At 34.9% G+C, this 18,827-nt stretch overlaps 1 protein-coding gene across 2 annotated transcripts in view; it reads left to right on the forward strand.

Annotated features, from left to right (window-relative positions):
- AP3B1 (adaptor related protein complex 3 subunit beta 1) overlaps nucleotides 1–12,983 on the forward strand; it is a 147,323-nt gene extending 134,340 nt beyond the window's left edge. For both annotated transcript variants that reach the window (XM_034441071.3, XM_034441072.3), the window contains exon 27: nucleotides 12,207–12,983. In XM_034441071.3, the coding sequence (XP_034296962.2) occupies nucleotides 12,207–12,360 (154 nt within the window). In that variant the 3' untranslated portion in view covers nucleotides 12,361–12,983. The remainder of the gene's footprint in view (nucleotides 1–12,206) is intronic.
- The last annotated feature ends 5,844 nt before the right edge of the window (nucleotides 12,984–18,827 follow it).

Genomic DNA, 18,827 nt, shown 5'->3' on the forward strand with positions numbered 1-18,827 from the left:
CCCCACAGAGAAGGCCCTCCCCCTGGGGGCCGCCAGTCGACACTGCTTGGCTGACGGCACCCGGAGGAGCCCCTCTCTGTGAGAGCGTACCGGCCGGTGAGGGGCTGTTTGTGGAAGTAGGCGGTCCCGTAAATAACCAGGCCCTAAGCCATGGAGCGCTGTAAAGGTGGTAACCAAAACCTTGAAGCGCACCTGGAAGACCACTGGGAACCAGTGCAGCTCACGCAGGAGAGGAGTGTTGTGTGTGTGTAAAGTGTGAAAGTTGTTTTTTGGGGCTTTTTGTGGCTGTGTGAGGTTCCTGCTTGTTTCAGGGGCCATTTTGGGTCTAGCACAGCTGCTTTTACATTGTGGGTGAACCAGTTGATGTTTTTTAATTTTTATTTGGTGTGCGTTGGAAGAGGGGTAGTCTTATACGGCGAGTATAGCCCAAACCCTATATTTTAACAGGAAAATTCGGGGGTCGTCTTATACGCCCAGTTGTCTTATACGCCGGAAAATACGGTACTTCCATTCTTAGTGTTGTTAAGAGTCAGGTAGCATACAAAATGATGATGATGTTTTTACTATATCCTGAAAAGTTTCATTATTGCGTGTATATATGTGTGTGTGTGTGTGTGTGTGTGTGTGTGTGTGTATATATATATATATATATATATATATATATATATATATATATATATATATATATATATATATATATATATATATATATATATATATATATATATATGACTGATTGTGAATGAGTGATGTGTCTGTGTATCTGGCTCCTGCTTCTCTGTTCTCCCAAATAAACAGAAATAGTTTCACCTGTGAGACTTCTGAACTGAGAAATCATATTATGATTCATTATATGCTTTGCAAAACACAGTTCATACACCATGAACAAACCTTGATTTATTATTTAGACTTCTAAAGAACACAACAGGCCAGCTGTCTGGGGTTCAGACAACACAGTAAGTAACTAACATTTGGTTCCCTTTTGCTATTATGGATTTCAGGAAGAACCAATTGGGAATGAACAATCTGCATGTCTAGTTTGCCATCCACACTGAATGCAGATAAAAATTTCCCATAGGCTTCTAAATTCATATTAGCACTTTTATGGCTTATGGCTTATGATTATGCAGATAATCAAATAGAAGACATATACAGAATTCTTCCACTTCAATTGACACATTTCTAAGGCCTGTTGAGAATGAGAAGAGATATTGTATAGTGCACATACACAATCAGCCTTTTGAGACACAGATAGTCCTTGAGTTTACAACCATAGTGAAGCCTGCCTTTATGCTTGGGCAGCCATAATGCTTGCCTGCCCCAGGCCTTCCAAGGCCTTCCCCCCAATCCCCGTCAGGTCCCCACAGGCCTTCAGTTTGGTTTCCACTCAGCCACTCAGGGGAGCCTCAGGCCAGCTGATAAGCCAATCGGTGCAGTTTACAAGCTTTAGGCTTGCTTCCCACCCGCCATTCAGCTACCCAGGTCTTGCAGGACTTGGCCGCCTCCTCAACCAATCCAAGGCCCAGCCACACCTAACTTACCCTTCTGTTTTTTGCAACTTCTGAGAGATGCACCCAGCCAATGTGAGGGTCAGGTTTCCTATAGAGAAATCTTCGTTACAGTGTTATTCTGCAAGCAGCTGCTATTTTCTCAATCCTTTTGAAGGCTCCATTTTTAAAGAAGTTCCATTTTTAATAGAATCTTAAAAGTCTGGCTGAATTTCCCTTTTCTCTCTCTCTCATATCCAAGAGAATCAAAGTGGGCCAGCCTTGAGTTTCTTTCTCATTCCCTCTTGTATTTCAGGGCTAGTTTTTGGGCAGGCTGAAGAAATCCTCTCTTACTATACTGAACCTTATGCAGGCATTTGATGGATATTGGGCTTACTATGAAAACAAATGCACTGTATAAAGACACATTTTATTTTTAAAAATCATTTAAATATTCCTTGTATTTATTTGGTGCAAACAAATACTATATTAAACATATACCCTGTTTCCCACAAAATAAGACATCCGCTGATAATAAGCCCAATCGGGCTTTTGAGCGCATGACAATAAGGCCAAGCGCTTTTTTCAGGGTTCAAAAAAATATAAGACAGGGTCTTATTTTTGGGGAAACACGGTAATATGGATGACATCAACATTTAGTATTCTTTACGGCAACATTTTACTTTATATTTTCGATTAAATCAAGGAATGTTGGAATGTATATTATTGCACAGTGGTGTATATAGAATAGAATACTTTATTGCCCAAATGTGATTAGATACACAAGGAATTTGTCTTCGGTGCATAAACTCTTAGTGTACATGCAAAACAACAAAGTAATAATAATCATAATAATGATACCAGTAAGAGAAGGTAGTAGAACAGATGAGAAGGATGAAAGTAATACAGCCATACTACATGAGTAAATATACTTAGACATGACAGTACTGTGGAAATTAGGTGTTCAGCTGAGTGATGGCACAAGGAAAAAATATATTCTTGTTTATTTTATATTCTATAATTTCACCACAATTGTATCTTGCTACCTATTTTAGTTAAAATTCAGTCTTTATTACCTGCAACAATATATTCAGCTATCACCATGGAAGAAAAATCATTTTATTGTGCAGTAAACATTTGTCAGGATGTAGCTTTTAATATTTGAAATGTGATTCCATGGATAATCTTCACTGGGTTAGACTTCTCTGTGAACTGTGTCATGACTCTGTTGCCACTTCTAATGCATACAGCTGTATTTTCCCTTATCATCTTGATTTGTTGTCAGCTGCAAAGCTGGCAGTTCTCATCCATATCTCCAGAATATAAACAAGTTAATAATCACATCCTTGGGATATCTGACTTGTTTACCATACAGTACTCCATTGTGAAAAATGACCTTTTACAGTGCTTTCTGTTCTGTAATGTGCTCTTTAAGAGGACTTTTGTTAACCTAGGACTGTTTATGTTTATTCAGGTATCTTTGTTGTGGAATTTTGTCAAAAGCTTTGTGGAAGTGAAAGTAAATAACCTTGCCATAGTACCCCCAATTACATACATATTAGAATAGAGTCATCTTCTAATATAGGAATTCTCAAATTCTGCCATATAAAATAAACGAATTTGCTTATTTCTGCCTCTCCCATCGCTGCCTCCAATAAAACTAAGGATTTAATTGAGGTTTGGCAAGAAAAGAAATTGACTATTTATTCAAAGATGTAGCTTTCATTATACTGTATATATACTGTTATATTGACAGCTTACTTTCAGTAGTATTGCTAGTTTGTATTTTTTCTTACATCCTACAAAAATGCTTTTTTTTTGCCTAACATAATTTTTATTGAAGACTAGAAAATAAAAGTAATAAACAAAATAGAAAAGGGAAGGGAAAGAAAAGAAAAGAAAGATGATTTGTAAAGTCTTCATTAACCTTAATCGTATTGTACCATAGAAAACCATGCCATATAAACTTCAAATTGTCTGCTGCTAATTCTAAAATTCTTTTATTTCTCAGCAAAACCCATTCTTTCATTCCAACTAAGCAGCAAGCTGTAAAATACGGTTTCAAATTAGGCAGTCCCAATTGTTCTTGTTCCTTTGAAATCATTTTCTGTTTTCAAACACCAGACTTAGTCTGCAACGGCTGAATAACTTTATAAAAAAATGGACTACCCCTTCCCCCTGCCCTGTTGTATTTGATACAGGTTTTGTGACTTCACACTTTGAGATCTCCTACTCTGGTATTTATAACAAATGTCCATATTCTACAAGTCCATGACAGCAGGGGCATGAAAAGCTTGAACAATACAGGCTTAAGGGTCTACCAAACAGGTACACCTGCTTGCAGAGGCATGCAAACAGATCATCTAATTCAGAGGTCTTCAAACTTGGCAGCTTTAAGACTTGTGGACTTCAATTCCCATAATTCTTAAAGCTGCCAAGTTTGGGGATCCCTGATCTAATTCCTGAGTGCATTCTGAAATGGCACCATCCAGCAATATTTCAGTTTGTTTATTAAATTTAGTGGTTTTCCAACTCAGACAACTCTGGGCTGCTTATATTTTGAAAAGTAAGAAAAATAAATGTTCATCTAAAAAAAAAGCATTCACTATACTAATAAACACTTATAGCATCTTCAACTACCACCATTTTTTTTTTTATTTCCATTAGATGGCTTGAACTTTTCTTTGTTGTTTTGCTGCATATAGCATGAAGATTTTGGATGTTCACTAAATATGCTTGTCTCAGGCAACAACATTTACAGTTTTCACATTAAATATGCTCAATTTTGATATTTTAAGAAATTATTGTTGTCTCTGCAGTTCAGTTGCAGCTCATTGTAGAAGCCTGTTTTATATTTTAGAGACAAGCACAAGTAGGTTGGGTATTGTGAGGTATCAAGATTGATTGAATGAATAAAATCAATACAATGGTCATATTCTTAAAAAAATAAATCTAGAAATGATATCTTTTGATTCCTGTAACTTACCAAAATCATAAAATCATATATATCTTTTCTCTAATTCAGTATGCAGCCAGAGGGATTTTTTGCCTTATATTATCAGTAATGAGGTTGGTAATATTACCTTGTTGTGGAATATACAATTACTATACTGGAAATTATTAGAGTTTAATAAAGGTAATTGATATCTGTCACCAGTAAAGATAATCTTGTCATTTTGGAACATTTTTCTTTTAATGAAAAGAATTTTTCATTAAAATCCCAATTGATTTCCAATATACATTTAAGGCTTTCACATGCTATCCCATATGGGTGATTGAGAAGTAAAAAAAAACAGTCATAAGTAGTGCTTCATGTTTGTCATTTAACAGCATGAAAGTTGCACATTCATTGCAGTCATAAAGATTTAACAATACATGTAAATTCATGTGTATGCTGGGCCAGTTCATAATTCTAATTCTAATTATGTGTTGTATGAACTCTTAATCAAATTTTCATTGGAAGCAGACATGAAATAACTTTGCTTTTGCAGTAATGATACAACCAAAATTATCAATTAATGTTTTTCTACCTGCAAGAAATTACATCTTACTAAATCAACAAATGTATAGTTAAAGTGCTGTTACTTTTGGATGGCAAAGCATTGTTATAATATGAAACTTTGTTTATGAGCAATGCAGTTACATTCATAATCGGCTGTTAATGCAAATCACTATATTTCTATTATATTCTGAAAAAATTGAACTGGAAAAATTTCTGGAAGTCCTTATGCAAATTTGGCTTATCTGCACAAAACATTTAATGTAAGAATACTTTCTTTTCCAACCTTAAATGAACAAAACAAGCCTTTTAAAATAGATACTTAGAATATTATATGATTTTGTTTTTTTTAAATTTGTATAATATATTCTGTCAGCACTTCAACCTGCATTTACTCTAGTGCTGACATAAGAAGGAGATGTTTCTGATAAACATTCATAAATTTTTGTGTTCTTATAGTAAATATAAATACTATACATATTTTTTCTCACATACTCGCTAGAGATAACCACTTGGGAGAAAATGATTAAACTCTTCAACTGGCAAGCTTGGCTAATACTATATTTGAAATTGTATCCCTTATTGTTAGTAACGAACAGTGTGAAACAAACAATTTTCTATACAAAACTTAAGCATTAGAAAATTTTCTGCCTTATATCATTAAGCATGGATAAAGTCTAGAAGTGATAATGGTCCGATTCAGTATTTCTGAAGAGTTACAGCTTTGTGAGTAATAGGAATAATTGCAGACAGCATAGGAGATAATTGCAAACTCTTGTTCTGAGATATGTTTGTGATGCTTATGACGAAGAGTCTCAGAATTCTAACTGCTGCTACTGACCAACATCCATTTGCGGATGCCCCCAATTGGCATGAAAAAGATTACATTTTACAATCCAGAGAATTGTTTGTTTTAGCAACCACTAGTTGGTTCTTCTAGCATTTAAATAATGCTTTGAAACCAAATCTTCCAGCCTATAGTGAATTAATGGCCAATTTTAGCCTGGCCTTGATCAAAAATTTAAATTTTAGTTTTTGAATTGTTGAAGATTTTGCAAGCCAAAATGCATTCACAAAACAATTTTTCATTATAATACTCAGCTTTAAACTTAATATGATATCAATTGTTCTTACTTTACTTGTATTTGACTTTCAATATTAATATTGATTTTAAAAGACTTTTCCCCAGGTAATTAATAATTATTCAGTTTAAAACTCACAGCCTTCCATTCCTCTAATAATTTATAAAATTCCAGGATGTGGTTGTCATTAGTCCTTAAAAAAATAATCTGAATATCTTTCCAAAGTAAAAATAGAAGCACTGAAGTATATAGATATGTATCCATATGAATGAACCTATCCCCAATCTTGTCAATGGAGAAGTTAATGATTATACTAAAGTGATAGAATATTTTTTCTGTGTTTGAGAGGTGGGCTTACAGGAATGTGAGAGGTTTTATGCTGAGGTATTGAATTTAATTGATTTATTGATTATGTGCTGTCAAGTCATTGTCAACTCTTAGCAACCACATAGATATATCTTCTCCAAGATTTGACTGTTGTCAGGTCTGCAATGGTGCACCCAACACCATTTTAATGGAGTCCACCTGCCTTGCTACTGGTCATTGTCTTCTTCTCTTTCCTTCTAGCTTTACCATATGTTCTAAAACAGCTAAGTCTTCTTATTATGAGTCCAAAATATGATAATTTGAGTTTAGCTAGCTACAATATTTAAGAATTTCTCCATCACCAAAATACAAAGTATCAACACTCTTTCTATCATGTTTCAGAGCGTAATTTTACCTTCCACAGACACTCAGAATTTTGATATTTTAGGTATGGACATGTTACAGCAATTCAGTATATTTTCCAAGGCCTTCATTTCTACCCTACCAAGTTTGGGTTAGTGGCATATAGATGTGCTTAAAAGTATCAGTACCCCTCCATTCCCACTTCCAAGTTGCTGTGAAATAAGTTGAACAGATGCAAGTAAAATGCATCTATCATTCTTTTTTCCATAATTTCTAGCAAAGGCACTTTGATTTGGATGTATGGCTTAACTTTTTTTTTTTTGCAAATAATAAAACAAATAAAATAGTTCTTCACTTTTTTTCTAAGACAAGCTTGAATATTTGGCATCTGCCTTTTCATGTAAAGCTCTAATCTGCACTGGATGATTATTTTGTCAGCATAAAATTGCATCCTGGTAAGTCTCCCTTCTATGCTTCTTTGATATCAGTGTTGTAGTCATTTCTTATCTATTGTCTACTATATGATTCCCAATTCACTGTCACTGTTTGGTTCTTCTGTTACTTGCCATATTTCTGTAGATATTCCATCAAATCCTGTAGTCTTCTGACTGGTTAATGATGGAGTGCTTATCTAACTTCATCTTGTAGTAGTACGCATCCTTATTAATATGGACATGTTTTAATGTTGAATTTAATATTGAATCATCTCTATTTAACATATTCCTATTTGTGTGCAAAGATTATCTCTGCAGAATTTTACTATTTATGAGTCATATGGAACAAAATTCCATTTTAATTAGCAGTGCGTTAGTTTTAAATCTGGCTGTGTGCTATTTGGATTTATTTTTTTTTTGATAGGTATGGCAACTATCCTGATCGCTGTCCACTAGAGAGCAGCACTGCTTTTATATCTGAAATTAAGAAGTGCAAAATATATGGATCACTTTTTTCTCTATGTTGTTGTCAACTGATTCTCTAAGCAGAGCATGCTTGCAAGCCGGTTTATGTTTAAACCACTATGGATTATTTGTGTAAAATTAACCTTTCTGGCTGAGAGCTCAATTTTACAATTCGATTATTATAGCTGCTTCTCAATAATGGGAACTGAACAATGGTGCTGTTCATAATTTCCTCTTTTAACACAGAAATACTGAATTTTTCAGGGAAAGCAATTCTTTTTCAGGGTGCAAAATGTCATAATAACCTAAGAGATACTAAATTCCAGAATAACTATTAAATGCTGATACAAACCAAATTGGAGTGTTTTTTTTGTAGTGTTTTTCAATATTAAATAACTGCACGTGCCATTCTGCTTCCCAAGCTATAATGCTTACTGTTTGGTTTGAGAGTTGAATTGTGGTAACTACATTATAAGAAGAATAAAATGAAACTAAACAATACAATTGCAATCATACTTTTCTAAACATAACTGTGAATCTGCCAATATAACAAAGTGGCAGAGAGGAGGTTGAGGAGAGACTGGCTTGCCTGTCTGTCTGCCTTTTGTGGCTTTATTTTGTTTGGAGCACAGCTAGAAAAAAAAATTGCTGGGTGTGTACAGTATATTAAATTGTAGAATCTAATTGTTTTAGAAACTCTATTTCACTATGTAGTTACTTTCTAAAGTGACTTTTGTTTATGACTTACAGTTTTCTTTATGTTACTGATAAAAGAACAAGAACAATTGTTTTCATCACTTTGGACTGGTTTATGCCAAGTTTATGGTTTACAATAGTTACAAGATTGTAGATTCTTTTCATGTCTGCTCAAAGACTACCCTGGTATTTCGGATTGGAAGATTAATTCATTGTACAATTTCATTATTCATTTGTCAACTTTGGGCTAATTATTTTTATACAGCTAGGGCTGGGCCTCTGGTGATGGTCTTTCTTACTAATAGGATTCTGTCTGCTTCAGCAGGCAATAAATGAAAGCTACATGCAGAGAGTAGGAAAAAAGTTGTAGCATGAATGGGCTATTGTAACAGCTTCTGATTAATTTGGAAAGAGGAAGAAATTGAACTTGGATCAGAACTACACGAAAGAAAGCATGCAGTTGAAAAGTGTTGCAAATCTTTTGTAGCCAGTGATTATATAAGTGAATAAACGATTAAAATCTTTTTAAAACAAAAAGAATGTTGTTGTGGCCTTTTGATTCTGAAAATTGTGGTTTCTAGACTGACTTATAAATCTTTATCTTCATGTTAAGAGTGAAGAAGAGACTGAGAACAGCACTAGTTTAAAAAATCAGCAGTTTATTACTTTAGAATTCAAATCAGGAATGTTTTTTGTAATTAGACTGCTTTATTGCTTCCTTTGAAGGACAAGGGTAACCATATATAATCTGAAGGGCTTTTTTTTCCTTTATGAAGGCTATCAAGCATTCCTTTTAAGTGTAGATCTCTTTTTCAAAATGGATATACATTAAAATGATCAGCATTTAATTTCAAACCTTATGATTTATGACCATTCATTTAACGATTGTTCGAAGTTACAGTGGTGCTGAAAGGAGTGAGTTATGACTGATCCTCACCTTATGACAGTTGCAGCAGTCATGTGATCAAAATTCAGTCACATGGCAACTGGCATGTATTTACAATGACTGAAACATCCTGGGGTCGTATGATCACCATTTACAGCCTTCCTAGAGGGCTTCCAAAAAACAACACCTATTGCTATTTATAAAAATAATAAAGGCTCTGTGTGTGTGCGCACGCACATGGATGTGTGTGTAGCAAAAGAGAAAGAGAAAGCCAATGGGAAAAGCCGGATTTAGTTAACGACTCTGTGATTCATTTAATTAGCATGGTGAGTCACTTAAGTAAAAAAAAGATGTAAAAACAGGCAAAACTCACTTAATGACTGCATTGCTTAGCAATGGAAATTCCAGTGCCAATTGTAGTCATAAAGGAAGGACCACCTGTACTCTTCAAAATGAGAACCATCCCCCATGCGCATCCCCCATGCGCTATATGTATGTACAATCCTGTATGCCAGGGCTGTACATACATATAGATATTTGGGAAGAGAAGATTTTTTTAAAAAAGCCGCCTTTCGTAATCCCTGTCAGATTTGTATAATTAATCAGAGTACACAAAGAAGTGGGTTTTTTTAATTATATAGTTTAATAATTCCAAGTTTTTATCTTGAACGTATAAAAGCTTCATATTCTTCCCTTATAAGAAAAATGTGTACATATGTATATAGAGGTTATGAAAGTTGCAGAACAACTTGGTATGGTTACAAATGAGAAGTGTCTATGTATAGATAGATGCCTTGGATGCATGGGGTTGTATATTTCTTTGCCATGTGTATTGGTCTCCTAAGTAGACTACCTCCATCATTTTAGAGCCGTTGTGTTCTCTGTTAGGTAGTTGTTCAACATGTTTGTGTATGTTTTCTTTACTGACACAAGTGTTCCTGAATGTTGTCTGGGTGTTATTTTACTAAAGTAACGTTTACCTCCCACAACCCATAATATTTGTGACCACATTGCTTACCTTTTTAAATAGATTTGTCTTTTAACAGTAAAATGCTGTGTGAGACACTACTAGTCATCTGACTTGCATAAGTGCTTCCAATATTAGCTTGTTTTAGATATAATAGCAGCATTAATCCCTGCCACATGGGAAGTTAATACTTGTTTGAAGGTGGACGGTACGGATTTCTTGCTATTACAACAAAATCTTTTTCCAAGAGATTCTAAGCTATTTATTTCAAAGAGGTTTTTTTTTCTTAACTGATTACTTAAGTGACAAGAAAAGCACCCAACCAGAATTGACCCCATTGTGCCTTTGGGCTATGTTTGCTTTTATAATAACATTGACTTTATATCGCTTGCAGTTTAGACTAGAACAAGAATAAAATGAACCTTGAGGCTATGAAAAACCATGAGAGCCCCAGCTCTGGTGCCTTTATTATGTGAAATCAGGCATAATCGGCTTCTATAGTCCCAGGACACAAATGATAAAGAAATAGATTAATAAGAGTATTGTTTACTTAATTATCACCCTTTCCAAATTGATGGGAGAAACATAGATTTTAACATTTTGCTGAAAGAAAAAGAAAAGACTAAATGGCACTGTTGGCATTGCTTTGATGGGAATGTTTTTTCTTCTTAGCCGTGAAGAGTAAAAATAGTATATTTAATCTAAATAAAATAAATACATTGACCTATGAAGAGTGCAGTTAGGAAAGGCTTATATTTTCCTAAATTAGTATAATGTGTTACAAGATTTTGATGCCGATATACTTAATATTTTAAAAAAGAAATTACTTTTCATTTAAAGAGAAGCTGCTTCCTGCTGAAGAGGCTAATATTTTAATTAAGTCTAGAGTGAAGCTTTTTGAGTATCTGCTGATAAACTCCCACTTTTATGTTGATGGTAATTAAACAGATCCCTAAGGAGCCCAGGAGGCGCTGCACAAGGCCCATGCTAATTGTCAGACATGAGACACTGACCAGTTGGTTTGCTCTTGAATAGCTGATGGCGTGCTGTCAGCACAGCAGTTTTATTTTTATGTATTGTGAGCTGTTGTCAGGGCTAACTGGGTCCTATTGTGGCTGAAGATGTTGCGCAAATTGAGGCAGATGGCTCTGATTCAGACACGTGTCATTCAGAAAGGGGAGAGGGAATTGGCCCTGCAAAGTGGGGTCACTGTGGGTCGCAGACCTGCTCCACACTTGTTAGTGTTTTCAAAAGCCCATGTGCAGCAACTTTGTGGTGCCTTGGGTTCTCCCTGTTTTTTTTTCAAGTAGAGAAGGGGGGCAGTTTGCTTTGTGGAACATTGAAAAGTAGCCTCTTGCCATGTCTTTCCATCCTGTCTCTTGGGTCTGGCTCTGCATGTAGAATGAATTAACAGGATTGACAGAAGTTCATTGTGCCTAAAATGGCTTTTCAATCAGTTGCAGTGCTTAAAAGACTAGTTTTGCTTTTAATTCCATGTAATGAGTAGGTTTTTCATGTTTTGGAATTTAGTAATAGAGGATTATAGCTCATGATTCCTTTTATTGGCTAAAGTCATTAGAAATCTATTTAATGTTCCAATATGTAAAACTGAAAAGATTTGTTAATTTGGAAAATTCGAATCGTTAAGGGTGCTTAAGAGTGTATGTTGTGGAGAACCTTCTTTATTGATTACCATATATATTATATTAACAAGACTTTGACTCCTGAATGAATACAGTTAACCTTCAGATCAGTTATGTGCCCTTTCAGGCAAAATTCAAACAAAACTGTTACGTTTTAAGCATTTTTAGTATTCTTCTATACAAATTATATAGATACAACTATATAAAATTATACTATTTTCACATTGCATTGTGCAATGTTAATGGTTTGGCTTTAGAAAAGCTTTGTATTCTATGGGTGTCTTGTGAAGTTTCATCCCCTTAATCACTGAAACGAACACTGCATTTTATGTTAGTTTTCTAGGGAACTACTCACCAATTTTGTTTTTAATCTGCTAGGTTTGCAGCTAAAACTGTGCACAGTGGGTCACTTGTGCTTGTCACAGTGGAGCTGGAAGAAGGATCCACAGCACAGCTCTTCATCAACACGGAGAAGACGGTGATTGGCTCCATTCTTCTGCGGGAGCTGAAGCCTGTCCTGTCCCAGGGGTAACCCGCTTACATCTGGACTTCAGAATCTGGCACACCACAACAGTGCCTGGCATCCACTACGGCTGCCTTTCATTTATAATAATAGCCTTTCCATCTGGCGGTGGGGGAAGAATACACTCTTGACATTCTTGTCTTCTGTTTTAGAATGCTATAGTGTACATCTATCAAACACACAAGTATATTGCTCCACTTCCCCCCCCCTTTTTTTTTTTTAACCAAAGAAATACGCATTTTACTCTCGGTTAAATTTTAAATGTTACTTACACATTTTCCCATTAGCCTGATTTTCCCTTCAGTCTGCTAGTTTTATTATGATTTTTTTTATTTTCTTTGAAGACAGGAAAAAAACTGATAAAAGCTGACTTAGAAAAATTAGTTTTAAAAAAATCAGTTTAATTAGAACAATTAAATAATGTTTGTGGAAATCAGTCTGAAATGGTCCATCATGAGATAAGGTTTTGATATGGAATTTGGGGGGCGGGGGGGTGTCATTTAACAGGAATAACATTTTTAGTGTTCATTGCCCAGTGGTTAAGCCTGTATTAATCATTTATTTGTATCTGCTTTCTGTAGCTGCCGTAACTCCTAAACATTGAGATGATAATAAAGTCATATTATGATAAATATGGGTTTTTCTCTTTTTTTCTGAGAATTGGCTAACACCCCAACTGATATACATACATACATACATACATACATACATACATACATACATACGTACGTACGTACGTACGTACATATATATATATATATATATATATATATGTATATATATGTATGTATATGTATGTATATGTATATATATGTATGTATATGTATATGTCCTACATATTTAAACACCCCTAGTTTGTTGTATTACTGAAATAGCACTAGACTACAGATACTTCATACAAAAAGAGCTGCAGTACAATTAGCCTTCACAGTTTTTTGGCCATGCAATCCATCACTGCATTGGGTATCCCAGCAAAACTACTTTCTGTGTATTTACTTGCATCCTCAGAAGTTCTTGGATGGACCACAAAGTAGTCACACTGAACTTTTAAGAAACCTTCAGAAACCTATCAAAGAAAGAATACCCTGCAGTCAATAATGCACACTCTAATGGGTTTTTTTTAAAGTTGCTAATATTCCTTGTGAAAGAACAGTCCTATTGTTATAGCATATGAATAAAACATAATACATTTCTGAATTCCAACAGCAATGGATTTCCAACAGTGTTTCATTTGTTCAATTTTTGAATACAGGGATTTTTACTGGTTCTCTACCTGCACTTTTTAAATGCATTGCTATCTAACCAGTATCATTTTTTTGACAGAATTTGCTCTGCTTCAGAAAAACTGGGGAGGGGAGGGGAAACTTCTGGGAAGAAAAAAAACTGGGCAAAAATTTTGTGCATTCTCCACTGTCCCACTTCCACCCCACTCTATGGAGTGTTACAAAAGATCTTGGAACTTGCCTAGAAAATTTTATACTGGCTGCAATAGAGATAGAATTGTGGTATATGCAAATAATGCATTGACAGTAGTATTAACATTGTTGACTTCAATAATTTACCATGATATAATGCACATAAAACTGATACAATCTAAATGCAAGTCTGTTTTTCTTGAACGGATCATAAGAGCTGTTTTAGCTTCTTTTCTTCTTGCTTGAGGGCGCTAACATTCTTTTCTATTGACTATTACTATTTAAAATATTAGGGAAATTGACTCGGTTTCTGTAGAAATCAGTCACAGAAGTAAAAAAAAAAATCAGTAATTTTCAGTTAAAATGCATTTTTATCTATCTGCTGTACTCTGCCATCTAGAAATTCAGTGGCATAGTCTCATGGTATTTCTGTACTATGGATGCATAACACGATATACACCATCATTGGTGTACCTCACATATAAGAAAAGGCTATAGGGGATCCACTGATCTACTGCATTCATGGCAGTGTAATTGGCTAAGGCCCAATTTCATATTTTGCTCCCATTTGAAAATTATTGCTCTAGATTTAGATTATATGATACCTCTGTAATATGACCATATGTCAAATGCTGGTTGATCTTATATAATATTGCATCACCAGGGCCACTGAGGTTTAATATAAAATAATTTATGAATTGATTCCAGCTAATATTCTAAAATTACATAAGGATAGAGATCCTCTCATAATTGCATCTGATTCTCACCACAATTTTTCAGCCTGTTTTGCAAAAAATGTACAATATAATAAAGGAATAGTACCTATTCTCATCCTATGCTGAGACAATCTTATTTATTACTAAACAATTCATGGCCCTTTGGGTCATCCTCACTTAAGTAGAGAAACAGAATGACCACCAGCAGATTGCTATTGTTTAGGTTCTAAAATTAAGAAGAAAACATTTTATTAAAGATGCATAGCAAGACAAATATAAAAGACTTTTGTTTAACAAAAGACACATTTGATGCTAACATTTGTGGTTGATCTGCCATTTCTTAAAAGTATTCCAACATTTTCACTTCTTTTTCCTTGGCTTAAAGTGACATACAGCTGACCATGCTGGAATACTGGTTTCTCCAGATTCTTATGGAGTTCTTTCATAATCATCCACATTCCATTGCAAAGTCTTGGAAGATCCAAGTTCCTAATTAAAATGGTGGGAGATCCTATCTTGAATTCCAATTTATGTGATGGCAATCTAAAGAATTCAGTTTAATGAAGGAATTCTGTGGCAAAATGAGTAGTGTTATAGCTTTTTTGCTGATAGCATTGAAGGAAGAATATTCTTTCATCATTCCAGGAAAGTGTCTAACACATAAAAAATGTATTTTTGTCATAATTTTGTTGTGGGGAATCAAAATACAGTTCTTTGAGAACAGTTCTGCAGGATTGTCAAATGTTGGGTAGATGAAATTTATACATTCTTCCATAGTTCTTGCTTGCAAGAACCGTAATTCTTGCTTGCAACCGTTGCCTGCAAGCAACAGACAATCAGAAACTCATATTGTTGGGGGCAATATGCTGATTCTGCAAAATTGTTTAGAGAGGGCTGTAACGCACTGTGAAGCGGTATATAAGTCTAAGTGGTATTGCTATTGCTAATTCTATTTCATCATTTTGATTTTTCTGAATTTCATCTTCACCAACATCCCTCTCTCAATTGTATGCTTCTCTTCAATTAAAACTTGATAAAGCTTCTCCATAAAAATGATTTTTGATGCATGGATTCTGCACATTAGCAACATTTCTCTTTTCACAATTGGTAGAAGCTGATGGAAATTTCCACAGCAAATGGTTAAGATTCTTCCAAAGGCCTCATTTTTCATACATCACGAAGAGACCAGTCTACAGCTTCAAAACTCACTCTCCTAATAATAGGATTTTCATCCCAGACAATTAAGCCTTCCATGTCAAACCAAATTTGTAGAATTTGGTGGGGGTGACTGTTTGGTTGTTTTGTTTATGTTACATAGAGCACTTTCATTCACTTTGAGGAGTATCTTGAATCTTGAATGCACTGTCTACCATCAGACATCAATGTTGCTGCAGTACCGGATAATGCTACAGCAATAGCAACATTTCCAGCTAGGATCAAGTTGATAACAAATGTATTTCTCATTTCTCATGGTGCAACAATGAAAATTATTGAAAAAAGTTTGCAAGCACTTACACACAAGTCAGATACTGCTTTTTGTTCATTATTCAATAGGGGCTCATTGTCTGCTAAAATCTCTGCTCTTTGTCTCCGTTGTATTGCAGTTTGTGCAATAATTCCTTATTGCCACCTTTTTGGTTAATTGTACTGTTCGTTGGTTTTGGCAAATTATATCCTTTAAATGTCTCCAAATTTCTTGAGTTTTTCTTAAAAATACATAAAAGACTGTTCGTGATGTCTCCTATTGTTCTTGATATTAGGAGCATTGATATTTGTCCTTGATTTGCAGGAAATCATCACACATTGCATTCTTGAACTGGTTCCACAGTTACCATGGATTGTTGATTTCAGTATTTGTTAGCAAGACAATAGAGTTTCTCTTCATGGAGAAATAGTATACTGTACACTCAACCCAGAACATTGGCTTCAAAAATTGAATGGAGAACTTGTACATTCTTTTCCCAATCTTCATTCTTTACCACTTCTTATTAGTCCAAGTGGAGAATTTTGGAATATCCACATAGTACTGTGTTTTTGCAAATGGATCATATTTGCAAAGATCCATGATCCATGTTAAAGTGATTCATTCAATATCATTATTCAGTTACACAGCAGCATTATCTTGAAAAAATAAAGAATGCTGGAAGGTGCATTTGAAGGCAAATAGCAGCTAGTTCCTTTTCAATAATTTGAAATCAAGTATTGATGCAACTGCTTTAGAAGGCCCAATATATCTGTCTGTCAAGTACTGTGTGATTTTGTTTTCTCTGTTCAATGCTCTGTTCAAAAGTTGCCTGATCACTCTCTTTTATGGTATACTTGATGATGTTTTTGATGGATTTGACAGATGGGCATATGTTGAGATGACAATTGAACACCTTCAGTAATTATGCCTTATAGAGTACTGCCTTTTGAGAAGCTATAATTCAACTCTGTAGTCCTACTTGATGTTCCTCATTTCTGAAGACCAGCTCATATGGATGGGATATGAATCTTCACCACATCTGGTTACTAATTGAATGGCTTTGAGTGCCTCCTACTGCATATGTCATTTTTCCAACACTGAGATTCTGCTGCAATACTGGCCATGGTTTCTGTGCTTGAATACTAATTTATGCAGCTCTGGATCTTCATTTGGGTTTGGTATTTTGGCTTGCATGAATGTATTATAAACTTATGGCCCAGGCCTTTGTTCTTGCATCTTAAAGTTGTTGCTTCTTTAAGAGCCACATGATGAATCAATTTCTTGCTGCTGGGTGGGGAAGGAATGAGGGATTATAAGACTGGCTGGGAAATTGTCATGGAATGTTGAAAATGAAGATCACATGACTGCAGTAGCAGCCCAGCAGCATGGCAGCAGCCTGTAGCAATGAAGCAGCCACCACTTCCCCAAATTTCATTTCCTCAGGAGTCATGGGTCCCAGTTTTGCACACATTCAGTAGGTTAGCCACTTTGAGTTTCCTTGGTTCAAAAATGGTTGCTCTATAAAGGCACTACTTTGCCCAGGTAAAAGTCATGATGAGGGTTTTAGTAGTATATAGAAGATAATGCTTTAGAAGATAATGCTTAAGTATTGCTGATGCAATATAGAGTGGACACTGTCCATTGCTAGCTGTTAAGATGGTTAACAGATGAGTAGCAATGGGAGGAAGAGAAAGAAGCTGTGGCAATTTGGCTCTTTTTAATTATAATTTGGACCTAAATGGTTCAATCTCATTTTGATTTTAGGTAGTAAACAACCCTTTATTCAGTTCGTATCAATAAGGAAACCATGGGAATATTGCATGATTACTTAGCACTGAAACAACCTTTATTCCAAGGACGTTAGCTCTCCATTTTACATGAGGAAACTAAACAACTTTGATACAAGAATGTCCTTCAAGATTTAATACATGGTAGAATATAGACACAGTATATGTAAATATCATGTAGGTAGTTATTGAACCCATTCTTTTATGCCCAGTCCTCCAATTAAACTAGCAGAATGATGACTGAGCAGTATCCTAATTTTAATCATTTCTAGGTATGCCTCATGGAAAGTGGGAGAGAGCATAGGGAAGTTACATGTTATCAATGTATTAGAAATTAAGCCACAACATTAAAATTTTTAAAATCCAAATGTCTTATGTTTAAAAGCAGATTTCTGGTTTTTTAATAGCAGATTTATAGCTCTTCTCATTGCTGTGTGCTTTAAAATGTGGGCAATACCTACACATTTTTCAAAAAAATAGAGGTATTTGATGGTAAAATCTCAGTGTAAGTATACCCAAGGCAGCAATGGGCAAATTGATTCTTAGACTGCCGCAGAGAAGCCCTGTTGAATTTTTACTAAAAAAATCACTGATAGGGTCATCTTATGCTGTTTTCTAGTAGAAAACCAAAGAAATAAAAGATAGCTCTTATAGACATAGCATTCCTTAAACTGCCACAAAAACTGCCAGACCACCCTTTAACCCTTGAACTTGTGACCATCAAAAAAATTAATGAAAAGGGGTGTGGGCCCTCAATACAAAAGGATTATTGTCTGTGATCTAAGGCATTGAAATCTAGAATAAAGTTTTACAATGCAAGATTTGCTGGAGATAGAAAACTGAATTCCACAACCAGCAAAACTGAAGGCCTTTATTTTATAGGAGAAACTAGCTAATAATCCAAGCAAGTAAATTTTATCTCAATATGTGAAGCAGTGTAAAATCAACCCTATGAAATGTCCATAAATTCGTTTGTCCTGAAGGCTTCAAAATACTAGAAGTAAAAATTTGTTGCTACAAAAATGCTATGGATCCTTGCTAACAATCACCTGTCTATATGCATCAGCAAAGAAACAGATTTTCCTGTAATTTA

The sequence above is a fragment of the Pantherophis guttatus genome, chromosome 2, assembly GCF_059756535.1.
Source record: "Pantherophis guttatus breed Tessera chromosome 2, ASM5975653v1, whole genome shotgun sequence".
Lineage (NCBI taxonomy): Eukaryota > Metazoa > Chordata > Lepidosauria > Squamata > Colubridae > Pantherophis > Pantherophis guttatus.